At 41.5% G+C, this 23,919-nt stretch overlaps 1 protein-coding gene across 2 annotated transcripts in view; it reads left to right on the top strand.

The window, feature by feature from the left end:
- THEMIS (thymocyte selection associated) overlaps window positions 1–23,919 on the top strand; it is a 233,251-nt gene that overhangs the window by 98,746 nt on the left and 110,586 nt on the right. For both annotated transcript variants that reach the window (XM_072643293.1, XM_072643294.1), the window contains exon 4: window positions 4,409–5,457. In XM_072643293.1, the coding sequence (XP_072499394.1) occupies window positions 4,409–5,457 (1,049 nt within the window). The remainder of the gene's footprint in view (window positions 1–4,408; window positions 5,458–23,919) is intronic.

The raw sequence follows: 23,919 nt of genomic DNA, 5'->3' as shown, positions 1-23,919 counted from the left end.
TTTTGATCCTGTCCCTCCCCAAGAGTGTTGACTTCAAATTGCTCCCTCCTCGCACGGCCCTTCCTTCCATCATCCCCCCCACTCTGCTTATCCCCTTCTCCCCCACTTTCCTGTATTGTAAGATAGGTTTTCATACCAAAATGAGTGTGCATTTTATTCCTTCCTTTAGTTGAATGTGATGAGAGTAAACTTCATGTCTTTTCTCTCACCTCCCCTCTTTTTCCCCTACACTGAAAAGTCTTTTACTTGCCTCTTTTATGAGAGATAATTTGCCCCATTCCTTTTCTCCCTTTCTCCTCCCAATATATTTCTCTCTCATGCCTAATTTCATTTTTTTAAGATATAGTCCCATCCTATTCAATTCACCTTGTGTTCTCTCTCTCTCTCTCTCTCTCTCTCTCTCTGTGTGTGTGTGTGTGTGTGTGTGTGTGTGTGTGTGTGTGTAATCCCACCAACTACCCAGATACTGAAAAAAGTTTCAAAAGTTACAAATATTGTCTTTCCATGTAGGAATGTAAATAGTTCAACTTTAGTAAGTCCCTTATGATTTCTCTTTTCTGTTTACCTTTTCATGGTTCTCTTGATTCTTGTGTTTGAAGGTCAAATTTTCTTTTCAGCTCTGGTCTTTTCATCAAGAAAGCTTGAAAGTCCTCTATTTCATTGAAAGACCATTTTTTCCCCCTGAATTATTATACTCAGTTTTGCTGGGTAGGTGATTCTTGGTTTTAGTCCTAGTTCCTTTGACTTCTGGAATATCATATCCCATGCCCTGTGATCCCTTAATGTAGAAGCTGCTAGATCTTGTGTTATCCTGATTGTATTTCCACAATACTTGAATTGTTTCTTTCTAGCTGCTTGAAATGTTTTCTCCTTGACCTGAGAACTCTGGAATTTGGCCACAATGTTCCTTGGAGTTTCTCTTTTTGGATCTCTTTCAGGAGGGGATCAGTGGATTCTTTCAATATTTATTTTGCCCCCTGGTTCTAGAATATTAGGGCAGTTTTCCTTGATAATTTCATGAAAGATGATGTCTAGGCTCTTTTTTTGATCATGGCTTTCAGGCAGTCCCATAATTTTTAAATTGTCTCTCCTGGATCTATTTTCCAGGTCAGTTGTTTTTCCAATGAGATATTTCACATTACCTTCCATTTTTTCATTCTTTTGGTTTTGTTTTGTGATTTCTTGGTTTCTCATAAAGTCATTAGCCTCCATCTGTTCCATTCTAATTTTGAAAGAACTATTTTCTTCAGTGAGCTTTTGAACCTCCTTTTCCATTTGGCTAATTCTGCTTTTTAAAGTATTCATCCCCTCATTGGCTTTTTGAACCTCTTTTGCCAATTGAGTTAGCTTATTTTTCAAGGTGTTATTTTCTTCAGCTTTTTTTTGGGTCTCCTTTAGCAAGGTGTTGACCTGCTTTTCAAGCTTTTCTTTCATCTCTCTCATTTCTCTTCCCAGTTTTTCCTCCACCTCTCTTACTTGATTTTCAAAATCCTTTCTGAGCTCGTCCATGGCCTGAGACCATTGAATATTTATTTTGGATGTTTGGGATACAGAAGCCTTGACTTTTATGTCTTTCCCTGATGGTAAGCATTGTTCTCCCTCATCAGAAAGGATGGGAGGAGATATCTGTTCACCCAGAAAGTAACCTTCTATGGTCTTATTTTTTTCCCTTTTTTTGGGCATTTTCCCAACCAGTTACTTGACTTTTGGGTCCTTTGTCAAGAGTAGGGTATACTCTGGGCATCTGTAAGATCTCAGTTCCTCCTAGGTGGCCCAGTCAAGCGTGTACACTGCTCTGGGAGCAACCAGAAACTTCTGTGCCCAGAATCTGTGAGAAGTAGAGTTTCCTCTCCTGGCCTCCAGTTCCACCAAGACAGCACTGGGGGCTGAAATTCAGATAAGCTGCTCAATTCCCCCAGGAGCTTTTGTGGGGGGCAGGGCCACCATTCAGTGTGAGATAAAGATCAGCTGCTCAAATCCCCCATGAGCATTAGGTGAGGGCAGGAATGCTACACTGGGCTGAGGTAAGATTCAGCTTCTCAGTTCCCCCAGGGGTTTTATGATCCAACAATGGATACAGGTTGCTGTAGAAGCTGCTGCTTCCCTGTGTGGCCTCTGCCACCACCGCCACCTGAGGCCAGAGCTATGGGAAAACCCTGCTCCCTTCTGGGCCAGCTGAAAAAACCCTCTCACTGACCTTTGGCGCCCGTGGGTTGAGGGATCTGCAAACCATCACTACTAAGGCTGGGGATTGTACCTGAGACCTGCTTGGGTCCTTCTCCTGTGGCCCTGCTACTCAGCCAAGGCTGGGCTGCACTCTGCTCTGTGTCTGGTGTGACAGATCTTTCCTGTCAGCCTTTCAGGTCACCCTTGGCTGGAAATCTCCTCCACCCTATTGTTCTGTGGCTTCTGCTGCTCTAGAATTTGTTGAGAGTCTTTCTTCACAGGTATTTTATGGGCTGTGGGGGAAGAGCTAGTGTATGTATGTCTTTCTAATCTGCCATCTTGGCTCCCTCCTTTCATTTTCCTGAGAGTTTAAGCCACATGCAGTATTACTACTTTGAGGGAGAAGGGGATTTTTTTGTTGTTCAATTACTTTTTAGTCATGTTCAACTTGTCATGAACCCATTTTGGGTTTTCTTGACAAAGATATTGGAGTTGTTTGATATTCCCTCTCCAGCTAATTTTACAGATGAGGAAACTGAGGCAAACAGAGTTAAATGACTTTCCCAGCATCACGTAGTCAGCAAGTGTCTGAAGTCAAATTTGAGTCTTCCTGACTCTAGGCCAGGCATTCTATCCACTGTGCCACCTATCTGCCCTGAGAAGAGATTACAGTTCAGGTTCTCTTGGCTTCCAGACTTTTGCTTAGGGAATTAATAGCAGTAATGAGATCACTCTATGTTAGCCCTGTTAGTACATTTCATTAAAACAGAGCTAATAAGGCCAAGATGAGGATTTCAATATTCTCCTTGCTCAGTTGCAAAGGCACAGTCTCTAGTTTTAAACTAAGAATGTTATTTTTCAGAGGTATGCCATGGTCACAAGAATCTGAGTGAGACATTTTAGATGAATCACTGTATGTCTCTCACCAGCACTGGGAAAATAACTCAAACCATATGCCGTGATGACAGCTCCATATCATTATCTTTGTTAGATAACTTTATCATTAAAATATGAGTCAGAAAATAATGTTATTGTTATTATTATCTTATAGGGAAATTGTGTTGTTATCATTGTAAAATAGCATCAATGTTATTATTATATTATAGGGAGGTAGCATTTTTCCTAGATTTTTCTTGATTCAATTCAAGTCTATTTTATACATGGGAAAACTCAAATACATACCTGCTAAATGACAAAAGAAAGTTCATACCAAGTCCATGATTGGATCTAGAGTGGAATTGACTCCAGAGGGCAAAGTCCTGTTTTTTTTTTACTTTCTTGTCAATATTCTATGATTCAATGTCATCTTAGCAGCAGCAGATTGACAGAGTAACTGTGAACTATTGAAAATATAATTGAAAAAAAAAGACAATTCCACTGTCTGGAATCTTTTTCTGCATTTAAATGTTTATACTACAGGACTTTGCAGTGATCCTCTTCATTGTGGAGTAGTTTTGGTGGGTTTGTCTGGGCTTTGGGGGCTTTATTTACTGTTGTTTCTAAAGGCTCATAGGATTTAGAGCTATAAGGAATCTCAGAGGTCATTTAGTCTAACTCCCTTACTTTCCTAATGAGGAAATTGAGACCCAGGAAGGTTAATCAATTTGTTCAAGATTATTATTGGACTTGGTAATTGCCAGGGGTGACATTTTTACTCAGGTCCTCTCACTCCACAGGCAGTGTTTCACTTTTTATAAAGTATCAGTGGATACAAATATTGATATTGACCTGGTATAAGAGAAAGAGAGTTTTCCTCTAGAGTCAGGGGACCTGAATTCAAATTCCATCACTAATGATCATTATCTGTGTGGCTTTGGGCAAGTTATTTAAGCTCCCTGGGTCCAAGGTTTCTCATTTGTAAAATAAAGGTCTGGATTATTTGACCTCTGAGTTCCCTTCCAGATCTATACCTATGATTCTATGATATAGAAAGCAAGCATGTTAAGAAACATAAGATTATATACCATTTGGGATATACATATACAATATATATGTATACATATACGTATGCATGTCTATATATGCATATATACATACAAATATAACACATGCACACATACATATGCATGCATTTGTGTATGTATATATGTGTATACACACATGTATTCATATATGTATGTGTGTGTATATGTATATGAAGAAATTTATATCTTGTATTGGGAAGCACTCTAATGATGTATCATTACCAAAAAATGTGGCTAAGTCAAGCTTATGTACAAAATTTCTTTTTTTTCCTTTTCAGTCCGGAAGGATATAGTTCGTATCCTGTCTGATCTTGATGTGGAAGTGAAAGATATAACTGACTGTTATGATGCTAAGTGTTTCCTTCAGCTCCTGTCCACTGAAGATCTTTTTGAAAAGACTAGTAAGGAATTCCCTATGGCAGTTGAAGTGATAGAAGGACCTCAAGGGAATCCATTGGCCAGTGGCTTATTGCAACCTGGAAAAACCATTGTCATCCATAAAAAATACCAGGCATCAAGGATCTTAGCTTCAGAGATCAGAAGTGATTCCCCCAAAAGGCATTTCTTGATTCCAACTAGCTATAAAGGTAAATTCAAGCGGAGACCTCGGGAATTCCCTACTGCCTATGACCTGGAGATAGTAAAGAGTGATAAAGAGCAGCTCCATGTGGTAGCCACTAAAGGCTTTGATTCCCCTTATGAGGAGTTGTCATCTGTGTCTGTGGGGGACCAGTTTTTAGTTCAGCGCTCACAGACCAGTGAAGTTTTATGTAAGGGGATCAAAAAGGAAGTGGGTGTTCTGGCCTGCGAAAAAATCCTCAAAAAGGCCTATGAGCCTGTTCTTTTACCTCTGTACATGGAAGGCGGCTTCATAGAAGTGATTCACGACAAGAAGCAGTACCAACTTTCCGAGCTGTGTGCTCAGTTTCGCTTGCCTTTCAATGTCAAGGTCTCTGTGAGGGACCTTTCTATTGAAGATGATATTTTGGCTGCCACACCTGGCCTGCAACTGGAGGAAGAGATCACAGATTCTTATTTGCTCATCAGTGACCTCACTAACCCTACTGAGAGCTGGGAGATTCCTGTCAGCCGCTTGGGCATGGCTGTCCAATTGGTTAGCAGTACAGTTGATGTCATTGATTCATTTCCAGTCCGAACCATTATAGAAGAGATCAGTCAAGAACAGTATTACATGATGAGGAGGTATGAAAACCTAGCCTTACACCCACCACCTCGCCCTCCCAAAAAACCCTCCACAATGGAAAGGAAACCAGATTTTCTTGCTCCTCCCAAGCTAAATATCACGGATCCACCAAAGTCTCCCAAGGTAGGCCTTTTTTTCCTTTAACTTATCCCTTGAAGCTTATACTGGAGGAGACTTCATTGCTTGTCTTTATTGAATTTATATTTTGCTTACTTGCCTTTCCTTCTTGCCATATTAGAAATGAGGCTTTATGAGGCTTTTCACATTAGAGGAATGAGCCCCTATAGAGCATAAGCTGCTGCAGTCATGTATTTAGACACTTAAAACACGGGATGTTGTGTGAGGTTTCTGCTGAATTAGGAGTAACAGGGATGGCATTTGTATATAAGGACTCAAATTGCCTTTTCAATGGAGGTTTTGGTAATTATGATTGTTTTATAAGGTATCTTAACAGCAAATCAATTTCATTCTAAAAGCACTGAGTGTTTTCATCTAGGTAGTGAGGTTTTAATACTTTATCTAGGAAATGAGCACACAATAAACTCCATTGCTTTTAGGGTAGCTAGTAGCATAAGCAATAACACTTGTCTTCATTTTGTTTTATGTTAGGAAAGATGGGAAATGGCTTGGCGAAACTATGTGCAGAAATGGGAACAGCATCTGCCCACATTCTGTCTATCTTAGCCAGAGCTGTTATCATTCCCTCTTCCATTCACAAACAAAATCAATAAAATTGCAGACAGTTTGGAATCCTTAGAGTCAATAGTGCCATCAGCAACTTAAAGATTTTTCTACTGGAGCAACTTTATTCTTCCCTCAGCTAGTTACCCTTTGGTTGCTGCATGGATGCTGGTTGAAAAGAATTTAACCTTTAGTTTATCATGAGAGAGATTGGTGCTCACTTTTAGGCTGTAGAGGTGTAGAAGGGGTAGAGAGGTTTGGTCTGGCAGATGTTGTAGAAATAATTAGCATGACAAAGACATGGGAGTGTTTCTTAGATGTATTGTTTCTTGGATGATAGCCTCCAGTTTTAAGTGTCTGGATACTGAAATACATTTAAACTCACTTTTCAAGATTATATTCTGATTATATGTAGGAAAGATCTAGAATGGATTTATAAACTTCCCTTCTGTGAAAATTGAACCTGTGGGAATTTTCTATGCTTAAGACTGTTAGGTGAATTCCTGGCTGGGTAACAGTTTTATGTTGATTAAGGGATTATTGTTAAACTGAAGGGGGGCTCTAAAGCCTGCAGAGCTCTGTCCTTGGTCCCTGAATTGTTCAACATTTTTGTCAATGACTTGACTGAAGGCAGAGAATGAAGGCATGCGAATCAGATTCATAGATGGCACAACGCTGAGAGAGAATTATAGAATGGATGATTGAATTAGGACTCAAGATGACTTCAGTAAGTTAGAATGATGGGCCAAAATCAACGGTAATTTATCAGTAATAAATATAATGTCCTACTTTTCAATTTAAAAAAAATTGTTATATGAATATAAGAGGAAAGTATCTTGATAGCAGTTTACATAAAAAACCCCTGCAAATTTAAAAGGACTGATGAATTTTGAAAAACTAAGACCTGTGATTTCATTAGTGTAAGGATTTCCCACTGAGGAAATTCCCTCTCCCAGTGCAGAACTTTGCTTAATTTTGTAATCTATACTCTTAGGATGATACCTGTGGAGGTTGAGTGATTTGTCCAAGGTCACATAGAAAGTATATGTGAGAGCTAGGACCAATCTAGGTCTTCTTGACTTTGAAGTTGCCTCTCTATTTAGAATTCTACTTTTAAAATGGATAGATACTACTTTAAACTAATTTTTTATGTAGAAATAGGTTTGTCCAGATTAAAGGAGATAATTTCCACTGTCCTGGGTGCTGGCCAAACCATATCTGAAGTCATAATAAAAAAATGAATAACAGCCACAATGATGACTAGCATTTATAAAGTGCTTTAAGGTCTGCAAAATGCTTTATGGGTATTACTTTATTTTATCCTTACAATAACTCTGGGAGGCAGAGTTTTGTGAGTGAGGAAACAGACAGGCAAAGGTCAAGTGACTTGTCCAGGATCACACTGAATTAAATGTCTGAAGCTAGCTTAATTTCAGGTCTTCTAGGCTCCATATCTAGTGCTCTTTTCATTGTATCACCCAGGTGCCTCTGACTAATATGTTTAGTTCTTTTTTCTTTTTTTTAGACCATATAATTTTTTACTTTATTAACAGTTTATTCTTAATTTATGATACTTCATTTTTGTTTTTTTTACAAACCAAATCATCCACTAACTTCTATGAAAGACAATATATCTTGCAGTCTTGTTGAGAGAAAAAAATTTTCTCAGTATTTTTTTCTTCCTAAAACCTCAACATTCTTATTCTAAGCATAATACTTTAGGAGAGACTTTGACAAGGTAGAGGTAGAAGGTAGGGGAGTAATAAAGCTGTAACTAATTTTTTTTCTCACGTAGAGTGAAAATAGTTAAGAAAATGGAGAGGAATCATAGAGGGCAGAATAACCATGAGTATAAAGGTAGGAGGAGAGGGGTCTAGTGGTCACTCTTGTGAAGTTTGAGAGAGAAGGTGAGCTTAAGATTGTAGTGCCATAGCAACAGGATGGGGATGGAATTGCATGTGATATGAGATTGGTCACACTGAGGAGGAAATTCAGACCCTTATCATGCTCCCACACCCAAGTACCTGGAGCACCTTTTGCTGCACACTTTTATTGCTCAGGATGGCAAGAAATCTTAAAACCATGTCATAAGAAACCAAGGAATATTAGAAAAAGAAGGGATTTTAGAGGTCATCTAGCCTACCATTTTCATTTTATGAGTGAGGGAATTGAGGCTCAGAGAGATAAAGTGACTTGCTAGAGGTAATACTGTAAATGGAAGATGTTATAATGGGGATTTATTTTGTGTCCAAATTGGACTAGATTTCTGTTGAAATTCCTTCAAACTCTAAGTTTCTGTAATTTGGCGAAGGGAAATAAACCAGATCCTCTGACTTTATAAGTCCAGTACACTTCCTATTGTTGTAAGGTCAACAGTCAAGTGAGCTGAGGAAACTTAGTTTGCATGGGATAAGGTTTAAGGACACATAGTAACTATCTTCAAATATTTAGAAAGTTATGGCCCTTTGGAAGAACTTAGGTGTTTTCACCAGAGCACTGAACTAGGAATAAAAGGTCAAAGTTACAAGGAATCAGATTTTTGTTCAATATGAAGGCAGAGCCTCCTTACAATTCTTAGAATTTAAGTTGCCCAGCAATTGAATAAGCTATCTTTGGGGAATGTATACTTTATGAATTGTGAGTGGCAGGCTTGTTGATAAGTTTCCTTTTAGAGGAATTTACTAGTTGAAAAACCAACTACTGCATATTTTTAATAGGAATATTTAGAAAAATCTGAAATCTTTAAAAAAATTCCTCCCTAACATGCTTACGTGCTCATGTACACACACACATATATGTACACACACACACATACACACGTTTGTGTTTGACTCTATTGGAACAATAATTTCACTTGCTTTCAGCATAATGGAAAGGATCATTCTAATGTGCTGTCTGTCCCCAGAGGAAGCCATTTACAGAAAACACTTAGGATTTTGGATCATGTTGTGAATGCAGTTTTAAGTATGGAGATTTTTTTCCCGCTCTAAAGATAGTCAGCTTTTAAGGCTTCAAACTCACTTTAAAATGCCTCATTACCCACTGAGAAGAGAGTTTCAGATGCTTCATTAATAGAAGTTTACTTTTACCTTCCCGATGGGTCATTAACCTTATTAGATCATTTCTTGTGTTATTAAGTTATTGGGCAGATATATGGGAAGTCTGAGTGTACAAGTATCTAAACGATGCTGAGCTCTGGTCAAATCTTTACCCTACATTACATATGTGATCTTATTCAGTTCTTCACAATTCATAGAATCACAGCATTATAAAAAACTTTAAAGATTATTGAAATTATACTCTACAATATCTCTGGCAATTTGGTCAGTCTTCCTTTGCGTGAAGATATTCACTAAGGGGGAAACTAAGACACTTCCTAAAGCAGCTCAGTCTATTTTTAGACAACTCTAAGTGTACCAGACAGCAGCAAATAAACAAAAAGAAAAGAAAGATTCTTTTATATTCATAAAATAGATGAACTTCACAATATTTTGGCCATGGTTTTAGATAAAGCTTCAGACTTTGTCTACCATCCACAATTTTCATTTAAATCACAGTTTCCTATTTTAAAAAATTATTAAAGAAAATTATTTTTATAATTCACTTAAACTATAGCTTGTGATAGTTTTCTGTTGTATTTTTTCCTACGTAACTTCCCTTTTGAGGGTTCAGCAATAGTTCTCTGCTTGTCTAAATACGGCTTTTTCTCTGTTGAGATTTGTTATGAAAAAATTCATTCCCTGTGTTCCTTACTGATCACAACTACATTTCTAGGGCAGAAGTTCAACTATGAATCCAAGAAAAAGAACTTGAGTGACTCATTATGTCCCATAACATTATAGACTTTGAAAGTAAAATTTTATTAATAAGGTTTTACCTCAAAGTTTCCTAAAAATGTTTTGTTCACTTTAAAAACTGGTTTTAAAAACAGATCAATCTGACTCAGTTTCCTCAATTGTCAAATGAAGATAATAAGCTACTTCTTAAGATTGTTATGAAGATAAATTGAAGCTGAAAGACCAAAATTTAAGTTAGGAAAAGAGGGAAGGAAGGAAAGAAGGAAGGAAACAAGTATTTACTAAGTACCTACTATGCGTCAGACATTGTGCTAAGTGCTTTATAAACATTATCTCATTTGATTCTCACAATAATTTTGGAAAATAGGGTCTGTTATTATCCCTCCTTCCCTCTCTGCCCGGGGCGACTCCCGGGCCTTCGCCTTCTACTTACCTATCCCTGGTCTTCGGACATCTCCGGCCCCTCTCCTGGTTGGGGGAGGGGAATTCCCTCTCCCTGTTGGGGGAGGGGAATAAACAGGCAGAGCACCCGAAAGGAGTTGCAGCCAGCAAGCTTTATTGCGTTTCTTCTCCTCCAGCTCTTGTGGTCATCCCCTTTTATTATCCCCTGTCTCCTCCCCCGTACCTCCCATGGGCGGGCGAGCTCCTCCCAAGTGCCTCCCCGTGGGTGGAGCCAGCCTGTTACCAGGGCCATCCCAGTACCCCACAAGGGGGCAGGTTCGGACCCTCAGGCATCTCATGGTCCTCACGGGGGACCCCGGTCCAGAGCTGTCCCCCAACATCTCCCCCTTTTTGTTTTACATGGGTAGGTTGGGTGATTCCCCCCATGGGGACCTGCCCTCGCGGTGTCTCAGAGACAAGACATTGCCTTTAAGACTCTCCAGTGCCCGTGTCAATAATTGCAGGAGGCACTTCAGGAGGCACGGCAGGACGAGACACGTAAGGACAAGAACTGCAACGGAGGAGAGCACCCCTGGCAGCCAATGCAAGTCTAGGATTCGTTGTAACCAATCGAAGATGGAACGCTCTTCTCATTCACGCTTTTCCTCAAACGTTCTGGAAAGGTTATTCAGCTGATCAATAAGCAAGTCCAACTGATGGATGTCATCTGTGGCATTATAAGCCAGCATAGCCCCCTGGAGGGCTTTGCGGACCGCCGGCCATTGATTGGGGAAGGTTGAGGAATCAATTGGGAGGTTAAGCACGCAAAGCGGGTGATATTTATAATGGCATTGTAACATCTCATAGCGTTGATGTAAAGCCATTTGGTCTCCTAGCCAAATTACCATGTCTTGCAGGGCGGTGATTTGGCTTTGGAGGAGATGGTCTATGTGGTCCTGACGGTGCCACGCCGCTACCTCTGATTTCATGAAAGATTGGAGAGTGGAAGCTCATAATTGTCCTTCCTCTATTAGTTGTTGAATCTGAAACTCTTCATAAGGCGGGGAGTCCCTGTGCTAATGCCCAGTAGGTGTCGCCCCTTTGATCCGCGGCTCGCTGCTCTGCGGGGGTGGCATTGTACCATTTGGACTGGACAGCCTCGGACCCAGGAAGGAACTGTTGTAAGGCCATCAGAAGTGTGAGCATGGTTATCTCACGCTGTTTGCACACCCGCTTTGGACGGTGCCTTCCTCTCCGCCCTCGTCTCCTCCTTGCTTTCGGCTTCTCGCAGCTCAACTGCCCATCGTGTGGGGATCCAGATCTCTGTCCCTGGGTCGGCTCCATCTGGTTGGACACAAAGATACCCCTGACCTCTCGCTATAACTACTCCAGGGCCATGCCATTTGCCTTCTTGGTCCCTCCACCGGATTCGAGCTCCGGTGAGGCAGGCAGTAGGGGCCTTTAACGGCCTTTCCCTTCTGCCTCCCATCTCGTGGAGATAAAATCTTTGTGCGGGGCATGTGCCATCGTCTCGGATTTGCAAAAAATTGTGAGTGAAGACGGCTTGTGCCAGATCACCTCGGGAGAGGCGCCCCGCCGCCCTTACTCCCCCTTTTTGTTTTAACAGAAGAGTTTTTATAGTGCAGTTAGCACGCTCAACAATGGCCTGACCTGTGGGATTATATGGGATGCCAGTAATATGAATAATAGAAAATTCTCTACAAAAGGCGGCAAAGGCAGAGGAAATATAAGCTGGCCCATTGTCTGTCTTTATGGCTCGAGGCACCCCAACCATGGCAAAGCAACCATAGAGGTGGTCGATCACTGCACGGGCTGTTTCCTTAGGCTGTGTAGAGGCCATAATAAAATTGGAGGCCGTATCAATACAAACATGTATAAGAACTTTGCCAAAATGTGTTACATCCATTTGCCAAAGATCGTTAGGGAAATCACCACGGGGGTTAATTGCGGTGTCTCAGGCAAGAGGGCGAAATGGGGCACAATTGATACACTGTTTGACTATTTGGCGAGCGTTTTCTCTGGACAATCCATAAAGGCATCGCAAAGATCGGGCAGATAGGTGATACTTATCATGGGCTGCCTGTGCTTCTAAATGCAGAGGGAATATAAGGGCTTTATCTACAATATCATTACCCTGATAAATGGGTCCTATGGTGGACATATGTGAGCGAATATGCAATACATAAAGAGGAGTAGAGCGTTGTAACATGGACTCTTGAATATCATATAGGATTTGAGCTATAGTTGAAGCACGGGGATTAATGAGGGCAAAAGGTAAAGCAGCAATAGCATTTGCACAATACAAGCTATCAGTAACAAGATTAAAGCTCTCATTAGGTAATATGGAGAGAGCATATTGTATTGCCAGCAATTCATTTTTCTGGGCTGAGGAATGCTCGGTGGTGTACACCTTAAGGAATTGCCTGGAAGGTATATAAACCGCAGCCCTATGGTTTTTAGTAGCATCCGTAAAAACAGTGGGTCCCGTAACTGGCTGTAGAGATACAATAGTAAAAGGCATATGGATAGGAAGGACTTCCCATCCTCTAAGCGCTGGGGGGAGCGGAAGCTTTATGGTATTACACATACATAAAAGAGAGGCCCATTCTGGAATCTCATCAGAGAAGCACCTTAAGGCTTCCTCTGATACCTCTAAATTCAAAATGGGAAATCTGCCAAAAGCCAATAGGCAGCGCTCGGCACCTAAAAGAAAAAATTGGGCGACCATTCGCCATTTATGTGGAAGGGCCTTTTTGTTGCGAGGGGGGTACAGCCACTCCAAAATGCCATGTGATTGATAGAGGCACCCAATGAAAGTACTGGCTTTTAATATAGTGGCATAAATGGGTTGGTTGGGTTCCTGCCGCACAACAACTGTGGAGCATCTGTTGAGGATGCTCTTGGCTGCCATTAAGGCCTCGGATGTCCAATGTCTGGGTGAAAGCAGAGCGGGATCCCCTCGCAGCAAATCATACAACGGGTATAATTCACCATCAGGGATAGGGGTAACTGCCCGCATCCACTGTATAGCGCCAATCAGCTTTTGAAAATCGTTGAGAGTGGTGAGCTGAGAAAGATCAATGCTCGGAGGACGGCGAGCAATCCGTCCTTGTTTCAATTCATGGCCAAGATACTGAAAAGGGGGTGTAGTCTGTACCTTGTTTGGAGCCACAGTTAGCCTGTGGGCAGCTAAGGTATCGACCATAAGTTGAGTAAGCGCCATCGTGGAATCCTGACTAGGTGTGGCAATAAGAATGTCATCCATATAATGAATGATAATGGCCTTGGGGAAGCACTGTCTGAGTGGGGAGAGGATGGCGTGGACATACATTTGGCACATAGTAGGACTGTTTGCCATCCCTTGAGGGAGCATGGTAAAATGATACCTTTCATATGGCTGCTGGCGATTTTCCGAGGGAATGGAAAAGGCAAATTTGACTCTATCTTGTGGATGTAAGGGAATGCTATAGAAACAATCTTTGATGTCAATAATTGTCATACTAAAATCTCGGGGGATCGCAGCAGGGCTAGGGAGACCAGGTTGTAGCGCCCCCATAGGCAGCATGCATTTATTAATCTCTCTAAGGTCTATGAGCATGCGCCAAGATCCATTTTTCTTTTTTATAACAAAAACAGGAGAATTGTAAGGGCTTGTAGTGGGCTCAATGCGGCCCTGCTCCAAAAGGGAAGCAACTATAAAGCGTAAGGCGGTGAGCTTTTGAGGGGTTAGGGGCCACTGCTCAACCCACACAGGGGTCTCGGTTTTCCATGTAATAGGTGGGCTGCTCACCGTCACAGTGGCCCCGGAATGTTTAATTGAAGGTGTTCTGGGGTGGTAAGGTGTAACCCAAGTTGCTGAAGAAGGTCACGCCCCCAAAGGGCGTAGGCAAGGCCGGTCAATTTCAAAGGCCTAAAATACCCCTGATGATTCTCAAAGGTCCAATTCAAATGTTTAGCAGCCCGTAGTGCCAAACTGGCACCCCCTACTCCAGCAACCTGGGCAGCACCATCGTTCACCGCCCAACTGGGGTCCCACTGGGATGCATTGATGACTGAAATATCTGCTCCGGTGTCGAGCAGACCCATGATTGGGTGTCCTTCAACCAAAACTTGTACCATGGGGCGATCGCCCACAATGGGAGCGCACCAATTAACTTGATGGGTTTCCTGCCCGGACTCTTCAACCCAAGGCAGAGAGATACCCCTCCCAACGGGAGTTCCTGGGGCAATGTTTATGGGATAACAATGAGGATTGTTCAAATAAATGGTAGAGGATCCGCTAGCCAACAATTGAGTATGGACTATAAATGGCACATAGCCAGAGGGTCCCACCACCAGACGGGGGAAAGGAGCGGGGGGCACGTCGATCCCTTTAGTATGCCAAGGTCTTATAACTAAATCAGCATCGGGGGAATCCGTGGTAGACGTGCATATTAGGGTTGCAATTTTTGGAGAGCCTGTTGATACTGCTGCGGGAACGATAGGGGTACAGAATTCCCGGGCTGGGGGGCAGGGACAGGGCCTACAGCCTCCACTGGGAAGATCTGTTTCTGGGGTCGGGGGCCCCCCCGAGGAAGGCCCCCTTTCCCATTTCCTGACCGAGGTGGTTGAGGCTGCTGCTTTAGACGGCAATGTTTGGCAATATGGCCCGGTTTCCCACAGCGAAAACCGGTGGGCAATGCTCCCATTTTAGCGACAGGGCACTGGCTCTTAAAGTGCCCCATTTGGCCACAGCGATAACATTGTTTCTGGGCCTTGGTACTTTGAAGGGCCTGAGTCACCCCTTGGGCCACCGCCGTCACCATGGCTTGGTGGGTGTCTTTAGGTGGAATGTCTAACAGCCTCTCTACTATCTCTTCGAGGGAGGCAAGAGGTCCCAAGCCCGCTAGGGCTTGGGAGCATTCTGGACGCAAGCCATCTCGGACCAGCTGAGCTATCAGGGAATCCGTTCCTGGTCCCGAGCCAAGAGACCGCCGGACCGCAAGCTGGACCCGACTCACAAAATCAGTGGGGGACTCGCTAGCCCTCTGCTTTAGCCCTACCAACTTATTCCTCATAGTCCCCGGGGCGTCAATCTTGGCAAAACCCCTAATATGACAATACTGAACTGCAGCCATCACCTGAGGATCGAATTGGAGCTGGTCAATAAGCTGCGAGTATGGCCCTGCCCCTGTTATCATATTCACAGCGTCCTCTGTCTCTGCAATATTGTGTTCCTTGACATATCTGAGCGCCTCTTGTCTAACGGCGGGGCCATAAGCCACTAACTGTCCTGGTGTAAGGATAGCCCCCGACACTTCCTTCCAATCAGCTGGGGCCCACGGCCAAGTGGCTGTGGTATTCGCAAAGAGATGCTTCACATAAGGTGATGAAGGGCCATATTTGGAAACGGCCTCCTTCAGTTCTTTCAATAATTTGAAGGGCACCGGTCGATGGAAACGGTTCTCGTTTCCCATCGGATCCTGCTCCACAATGACAAGGTAAGCGCCGGCCCCCTCCCACTCCTCTAAATCTATATCCTGTCCCTCTGCCAAAGCTGCGGATAGGCTCTGAGTGAGTACACTCAGAGGCTCCGAGGGCCCGGACCGCCCGTAGGTAAATGACCGCGCTCCTTGTGATGATTGTGACAAGGACGTGGCGGCTGGGGAGAAGGAGAGGACATTCAGCCCGACCTCGGGAGGACTGGGAGTTCCCAAATTCTGTTGAAACTTCTTCCTGTGAGTTCCCCAGCCCTCTCTTGCTGTTTCAGGGACTTCCCATTCCTTCTTGAGTGTTCCTCCCTCATCGGACTTTCCCTTTGTCTTGGGAACTTTCCACTCCCTCTTGGGCGTTCCCTCCTCATCAGACTTTCCCTTTGTCTCGGGGGCTTTCCACTCCCTCTTGGGCGTTCCCTCCTCATCAAACTTCCCTTTTGTTCTTCCCCTCGGGGCTCTAGAGTCCCGCCCCTTGCTCAGCCATGCACCACCTTGAAGGGCGCGGTCCTGGTCCCTGCCTGCACATTCTCTTAACGTACCCCATGGATATAAAGGCTTGGGGTTGGGATCATCCTCATCAGATTCCTGTTCTTCTTCTGTCGTCCCTTGAAGGGACTGCCCTGTCTGGGTCTCGCCGTTTGATCGCCAGGGGGGACGGGGATCCGAGCACAAAAGTGCAGCGACCACTTGAAAGAACGTAAAGTCCTCCTCTGTTAATACACCCGGGTTCACCCTCTCATAGGCAACCATCTGTTGTCCCACTATGTCCCATTTAGCTGGGCGTAACCCACAATGCTCTAGCCAAGGGGAGACATCCCAGATCTTTTCCACAAATGCTCTACAGTCCTGAATGTGGGGCTTAAGCCCATGGATCTCACAAAACTTATACAGCTGACAAGCAAGTACTCCTTTATCTTCGGGCTTTAAACTGGGAAAACTATTTCCCTGACCCATCCTGGCCACTTCCCAATATTAAGACTGCCTGAATCTTCCCGCAGTAGTGAGGCAAGGCCACTTCTCAATACTGAGGCTGCCTGAATCTTCCCGCAGTAGCGGAGCAAGGCTACTACTGCGGGGCAAGGTGGATTCTCCTCTCCCTATGGCAGTCCCTGTCTGGGCGCCAGATGCCCGGGGCGACTCCCGGGCCTTCGCCTTCTACTTACCTATCCCTGGTCTTCGGACATCTCCGGCCCCTCTCCTGGTTGGGGGAGGGGAATTCCCTCTCCCTGTTGGGGGAGGGGAATAAACAGGCAGAGCACCCGAAAGGAGTTGCAGCCAGCAAGCTTTATTGCATTTCTTCTCCTCCAGCTCTCGTGGTCATCCCCTTTTATTATCCCCTGTCTCCTCCCCCGTACCTCCCATGGGCGGGCGAGCTCCTCCCAAGTGCCTCCCCGTGGGTGGAGCCAGCCTGTTACCAGGGCCATCCCAGTACCCCACAAGGGGGCAGGTTCGGACCCTCAGGCATCTCATGGTCCTCACGGGGGACCCCGGTCCAGAGCTGTCCCCCAACACCTCTCTCTCTCTCTTCCTTTTTCCTTTCCTTCCTTTCCTTCCTGCCTTTCTTCCTTCCTCATTTAGATGTTGGTCTTTAAACTTTATTCAATTGATTCTTAAAATATTAACTTTTCATCACTTTGCTTTACTTGAACACCTATAACTATTATCTCTTTAAGCATTGATTCTTGGAAATTTGCCTTTTTATTTATTGGGGAGGTATTTTTTCAGATAAAGAAAATCTGCATAATTTCTATTGCCTTGACCATTTTTTCCATCAAACTAAGTTTAATTGATTTTTTTGGACTAGTTGTTCACTTGCCACATTTTCTTTCCTTGAATCAGTTCTTTCCTTTGACACCAATGTTTTTTGTAATAGTGGTTTTTCTGTCTCCCTATTCATAAATAAAACATCAGTATTTGGTCCACTCAAGTTGTAATTCTAGAAAGAAGCCAACCCATTTAGATCATTATAGATATTCTGAGACTACTTTGCATGTCTTAATGAGAAGTTTAATATTTTGAACACACCTTTTTGCAAAAGAAGCTATCTTTTTATAAACTAAAAGTTAACCTTGAAATTCAGATGTTAAGATCATGAATGAATTATTAAAAGAGGACTTGAAGATAGAAAGGTTACTTCAAATTGACAATCACCATATTGCTCATCTGCTATGTTGTCATATCATCTCATTCTTACATTTGAATCAATTCATCTTCTTTAGCCAAATTATAAGATTTTCATAGATTGAGAACAGGCAGATTTTATTTTTCTTCTGTGTAAAACAGATCTTATAGCTGATGGATATTGATATTGAATAGTATGCTTAGAAATGCAGGAAATAGTTAATATATTTATTTAGCAAAACAGCTAATTAGTGAATGATAGTGTTCTCTACAGTTCACAGGGATAGGGGATCTAGCCCCATTTGATCTGACCATCCATGCTGGCTATCATCTTTTAACTCTTGACTTTTCAACAAAATTCATTGAGAAAATTTAGGAACCTCGATTTCTTTTATTTGCTTCTAAACTTTTTTCAATGACTTTTAGTTTCATTATTCACCTGAAATTACCCTCTCTAAAGTTACCAATGATATCTTCATTGCCAAATCTAATGGTTTTTTTTTTTTGTCAGTCCTCATCCTTCCTGATTTCTTTGTAGCATTTGTTACTGTTGATCACTTTTTCTTCTGGATACTCTCTTTTCCCTAGGTTTTCATGACACTGATTTCTCTTCATTCCATTTCTACCCACCTGGTCACTCTTCTGTCTCTTTCCTAGTTCTTTATCCATTACGGCTCCACCCCTAGCCCCCCTCCCCACCCCCACCCTAACCTCTCAGTGTGTCCTTGGTCTTGGCCCTCATCTCTTTTCCCTTTATGCTATCTCAGCTCCCATTGGTTTAAATATGATTCCTATGATGCCTAGATCTATATATCTGGTTCTGGTATCTCTGCTGAGCTATAATCTCAAATCACCAACTGCCTTTTAGACACTTCAAACTCGATATCACATAAGCATATCAAGCTCAACATGTCCAAAATAGAACCTCCCTTCTTCCCAACTTCCTTATTATCATTGAGAGCACCATCAACTTTCTAGTGGCCCAGGCTCACAATTTGTGTAATCCTTGGCTTCTCACTCACCCCATATATCCAATTCATTGCCAGATCTCAAAGTTACTAGCTTCATGACATATCTAGCATACATCTCTTTCCCTCTCTTCTCATCACTTATTATCTGGACTATTTCAATATTATTCCAGATGTTCTCCTTGCCTCAAGTCTCTTGCCACACTAAAGGATCCCCTTCTCACCTACCATGATGATTTTCCCAAAATGTAGGTCTGATCATGTCAACTCCATGCTGAAAGAGACTCAGTGGTTTCCTGTACTCTCCACAATCAATCAAATATCAAGACCTCTATCTGACATTTAAAACCTTTTATAATTGGGTTCCCTCTTCATTTCCAGCTATTTTGTATTTTACTGCCCTCTGTGACCTCTGCAATCCAGTTACACTGGCCTAGTTTATGTTCTTCTAACAAGATACTCTATTCCTTATTTCTATGCCTTGTCACTGACTGTTCCTCATGCTTGAAATGCTCTGCCTCTTCCCCACCCCCACCACATAATTTCCCTGACTTCCTTTAAGAGTCAGCTCAAATTCTACCTTCTGCAGAAGACCTTTATTGGTCCCCCAGTAGTATACACTAGCATCTACAAGGTGCAAAACATTTGAGAAAACAGAGCTAGAAATAACGATCATGTTTAGCAAATACCTGACGTAATTTCACCCTATTACAGAACCCGCGTTCAGTGTGTGTGAACATGTCTCAGTCTGTCCTGCTCTGTTGCATAAAAACAGGGATTTCACCCAGAACACAAGAAGAATCCAAATACTGATTTCTCCCTACCCTTCCTCAAGCAAAACATTCTTTATTATTGCTTTACAGTGTATAATTTATATTAAAATAAATAAAATATTCAATATTGATAGGTGATAAGCAAATTACATTTATATTTTTGAATTCACCATCAAAATATTAGTACAACATCAAATAGTGAATTGTTAGGACATGCCTAGACCCAAACTCTCTGTCTGCTACTTCTGATCATCATTCCTCCTCTACCTCAAGGTCAAGGATTGTCTTTTGCCTTTCTTTTTGTCTCCTTCAATTAGTACAATGCCTGGTACTTAGTAAGCAGTTAATAAATACTTAGTGACTGAGTAGGGGCAAACAACATAAGCTTGTTTTTTCTTCTTTCTTTCCTCAGTCATCTTTCAAAATGATCCCTTTCCCCTCCTAGAATTCTCTTCTAAATATCTCTAGTTCCTTCAAATTATTTTCAAAAGATTTAGTCTCCAGCCGCCTCAACAAGGAGGGCTGCTCCTTTTTTTCTGATCTAGATCCACATAAGGTAATTCCTAAATTGTGACATAATACTGAAATGAATACAATATACTAGATGTGAGCCTAGGGCAAAGCACAGTAGGATGATAACTTCTTATATTCTAGATACTGTGCCTTTCATAATGAAGCCTAAAATCAACTTATGGTTTTTTTTTTGGTTCCCATGTCATATGATTGGTTTTTATTATACTCATACCACACTAAATCTTCCAGATCTTTTTTCACATGAGATATTTTCTAGCCACACTTTGCCCATCCAGTTCTTCTAGAGTAGATTTAAAAATAAAACAAGCAAAAGGCTTTATAATTATCATTTTAAAATTTCATCTTATTTGATTTAACCCATCAGTGTAGCCTCTTTTTGAATCCTGAGTATGTAAGTTGATTATTTCTTCCAGGTCTGTATCAGCTATCAATTTCATAAGCATATCATCTATGCCTTTATCCACATCACTGATGAAAATGTTGGTAACACGGTGTCAAATATAGAGCAGAGACCTCCTTATTAAATGGTGCCTACTCATCCAAGTCACATTTTTTGGGTCTGGTACTTTAACCAGGTTAACTGTATGATAGATGATAATCTAGTCCATGTTTCTCCATCTTGTCCACAAAGATCATAGCAGAGACTGTCAACTACTCTTTTGAAACTGAATTGTACCATGCCTACTGTCATCTCCTGGTCAACCAGTTCAGCAGCCCTGTCAAAAAAGAAAAAAAAATTCTAGTTTGCCTGTTTCAATTAAACTATGTTGGCTCTTATTGCACCTTGCTACCCTTTCTAGGTGCTCATAAACCATCTCTTTAATAATAAATAAATATAATAAGAAGAAGAACCAGAAGAATAGCAATATATTTTAGACTTTGGTAGGAGTTGATCAACCTGATGGTCAATCCTTTGTAGGCTCCATATTTTCCTTTTTTTTGAAAATTGGGATAAATGTTCTTTGGTACCTCTTCCACTTTCCATGACTCTTTAAAGATCAGTGATAGTAGTTTGGTCATTATGTCTTCATTTAGAAGCTCTTTTTGAACTGTAGGAGATATTTCATCTAAAACTTGTAACTTACATTCACTGGAAGCAGGTAGAGACTTTGTTAAGGTTACTTCAATTATTTTGGGTTTCAAGTCAAGAGTAATCATTTTTGTTGTATCCTTTTCAATGTAAAGATCACTCTTCTTGGTGGTAAAAGAAGTAAGATAAGGGATAAGTCATTTAGCTCTCTTTTTGTTATCTGTTATGATCAGTCCTTTTCCCCAGAACTGAGGTCTTATCTCTTTCTTGATCTCCCTTTAGCCTCAACAGAACTACACCCTCCTAGTTTTGTTATTCTCCACCAGCTTCATCTCATTCTGAATTTTAGCCTCCTAAAACTATTCTTTCAGGATCATGTTGTATCTTTGCATTCATCCTATTATTTCCTGCCTTTGCATCCATATTTTATATATGTCTCGCTCTTTTTTTAAGATAGTTGATGAAATACTTCTGGGCTCCTTTTTAAAAATAAAATCTTTGCTTTCATGTCAGAACCATTTGTTTATTAATTTAGAAAGTTTTAGAAATTTAGCTGAACCATAATTGGAGCAGAGTGACTATAGATTTTCCCAAGGAGTCAATATCTGGGAGAGGGAGGATAGGCATACTTTCTTCCTTTGTTGACCCTTTCTGGCTCTATGTAGCCCCTAAGGGGTGCTGTACCCCACTAGAGGCAATCTTCCTCCACTACCATGTCTCCTGCCTGTTTCTTCCTTTTACCTTTTGATCCTTCTGTGGGTGAAGATTATTGGCCATGGTAGAGGGGCTGGAGATAGACTCTTTTGTGGGATGGGACAGTAATTTTCTTGGTGTGACTGCACCTGCTCAGAGCAAACTATCTTTTGTACCCCCTCTCCCCAATCTCCACTTAACTAAATTTGCTCTGGATGCCAGAATTCCTAGGTATAGAACTAAAAATGAGAACCTATGTGAAGAGGTTAAAGAACAGGGACCAGTTATCATAGAAGGGTGAGAACAGATTTCATATTTATTCTAAATCTTTTGAGGGATTAAATTAGCATAAAATAATAACTCATCAATGTTAATCTTTGAAAATGATTGAATAAAAAATGCAAATATACTAGGGCTGAAGTAGGAGATATTTAGTCTAGCTTTTCCCCAAGTTAAGTTTTAGTTTTTCATATTCAATAGGGATCATATTCAATTGATCTGAGTTTATTTCAGTGTGGATACAAAATCTCACTGCGTAAGAGTCCCAAACAACCAGCCCAAACTGGAACTTTTGGTTCAGGAGAAAGAGCACCAAATTTGACTTCAAAAGACTCAGGTGTTTATCTTAGCTCGGTCTCCTGCTAACTGTATTAATGTTAGAGGAGTCACAAAACCTGTCTATGCCTCCATTCCCTCATCTGTAAAATAAGAAATTTGACTAGATGGCCCCTCAAGTCCCTTCCAGTTCTCACTCTATGATCTTTTGATATGTGGTACTATAATTCTTAGTGGCCAGTTCAAGATTACAATCTGTATGGTTTTTACAAGGGTTCAAATCCAGGGAAGGAAACCCTAGGTATCTTCAGATAGTTCAATCAAGAAAGGATGAATATAGGGGCTTGAAGAATTCCTTTGGTGTCAGGGGCTGTGCTTAATGAATAATTCAGTTATTCCCTCCAGAGAAAAAGAATGCAGTACAACCAGACTATAGTAACTATAAGGAAAAAATATGTTTCTAATAATGATAATAGCTTGTCCATCTAAAAGCTCATGAAATCTGCTCCTATGAAACTTTTGCAGAACAAGATAGGTACTTGTCTATTTGAGGAGAGGAAAAGAAGGGTTTTGCATGATGCTGTCTGGAAATTAGAATCTGGATTAAATCAGGGAATCTCCAACCCCAGTTCCAAGGCTCACTTGGCTGCTTTCAGTTCTCCTTTATTCAGATGAATATGTAATCAGATATACAAGTCTTTGTGAGGAGAAACAATGATTTTGATGGTAGTGGTACAAATAAATGAGAGCTATAAATTTAAAACAGATACCTAGTGTGAATTTGAGAATACCAGTTGACCCAGCAAAATCCCTTCTAGGATGATGTTGTAATGAACAATAAGTACACTCAGAATCTGGTTGTCTATTAATTCTACTTCTCACTAGCAACATTTTAAAGAGATAAATGGGAGTCAATTCAAGAAGCACATACTAAGTGCCTACTGTGCACCAGGAAATATGTTAAGAGCTGGGGATACAAAGAAAGCTCCCCCTCCCCCAAATAAAACCCAACAAACAACCATTCCTTTTCTCAAGGAGCTCTAATGGGGAAGACAATATGGAAAAAATTATGTATAAAGAAGATATATACAGAATAAATTGGAGAAAATCCCAGAGGGAAGGCAAATAGCATTAAGGATGACTGGAAAATGCTTCATGGAGGAAAAAAGGATTTCAGTTGAGAATAGAAGAAAGTCAAGAGAGCCAGGAGGTAGAGAGGAGGAGGGAGAGATGATGAGAATTCCTGGAACTGGACTATGTTTTGCCAGAAAACAAAAAAGAAAGATAGTGTCACTGAATCTCAGAGCACACACAGGGGAATAAGGATTAAGAAGGTGGGGGTGAGGGGCAGGTTTTAAAACCAAAGGATTTTGTATCTGATCCTGAAGTTGTATTGATTATATATCATACACACTAGTAACAAGAAGAAACAAATACGCATTTATATTTTTGTTATTTAGTCATTTTCCATTGTGTCTGACTCTTTGTAACTCCATTTGGGGTTTTCTTAGCAAAGATAGTGGAGTGGTTTGCCTTTTCCTTCTCCAGCTCATTTTA

Source organism: Notamacropus eugenii, chromosome 2 (genome assembly GCF_028372415.1).
Source record: "Notamacropus eugenii isolate mMacEug1 chromosome 2, mMacEug1.pri_v2, whole genome shotgun sequence".
Classification (NCBI taxonomy): domain Eukaryota; kingdom Metazoa; phylum Chordata; class Mammalia; order Diprotodontia; family Macropodidae; genus Notamacropus; species Notamacropus eugenii.
This window is presented reverse-complemented; position numbering and strand designations above follow the sequence as displayed.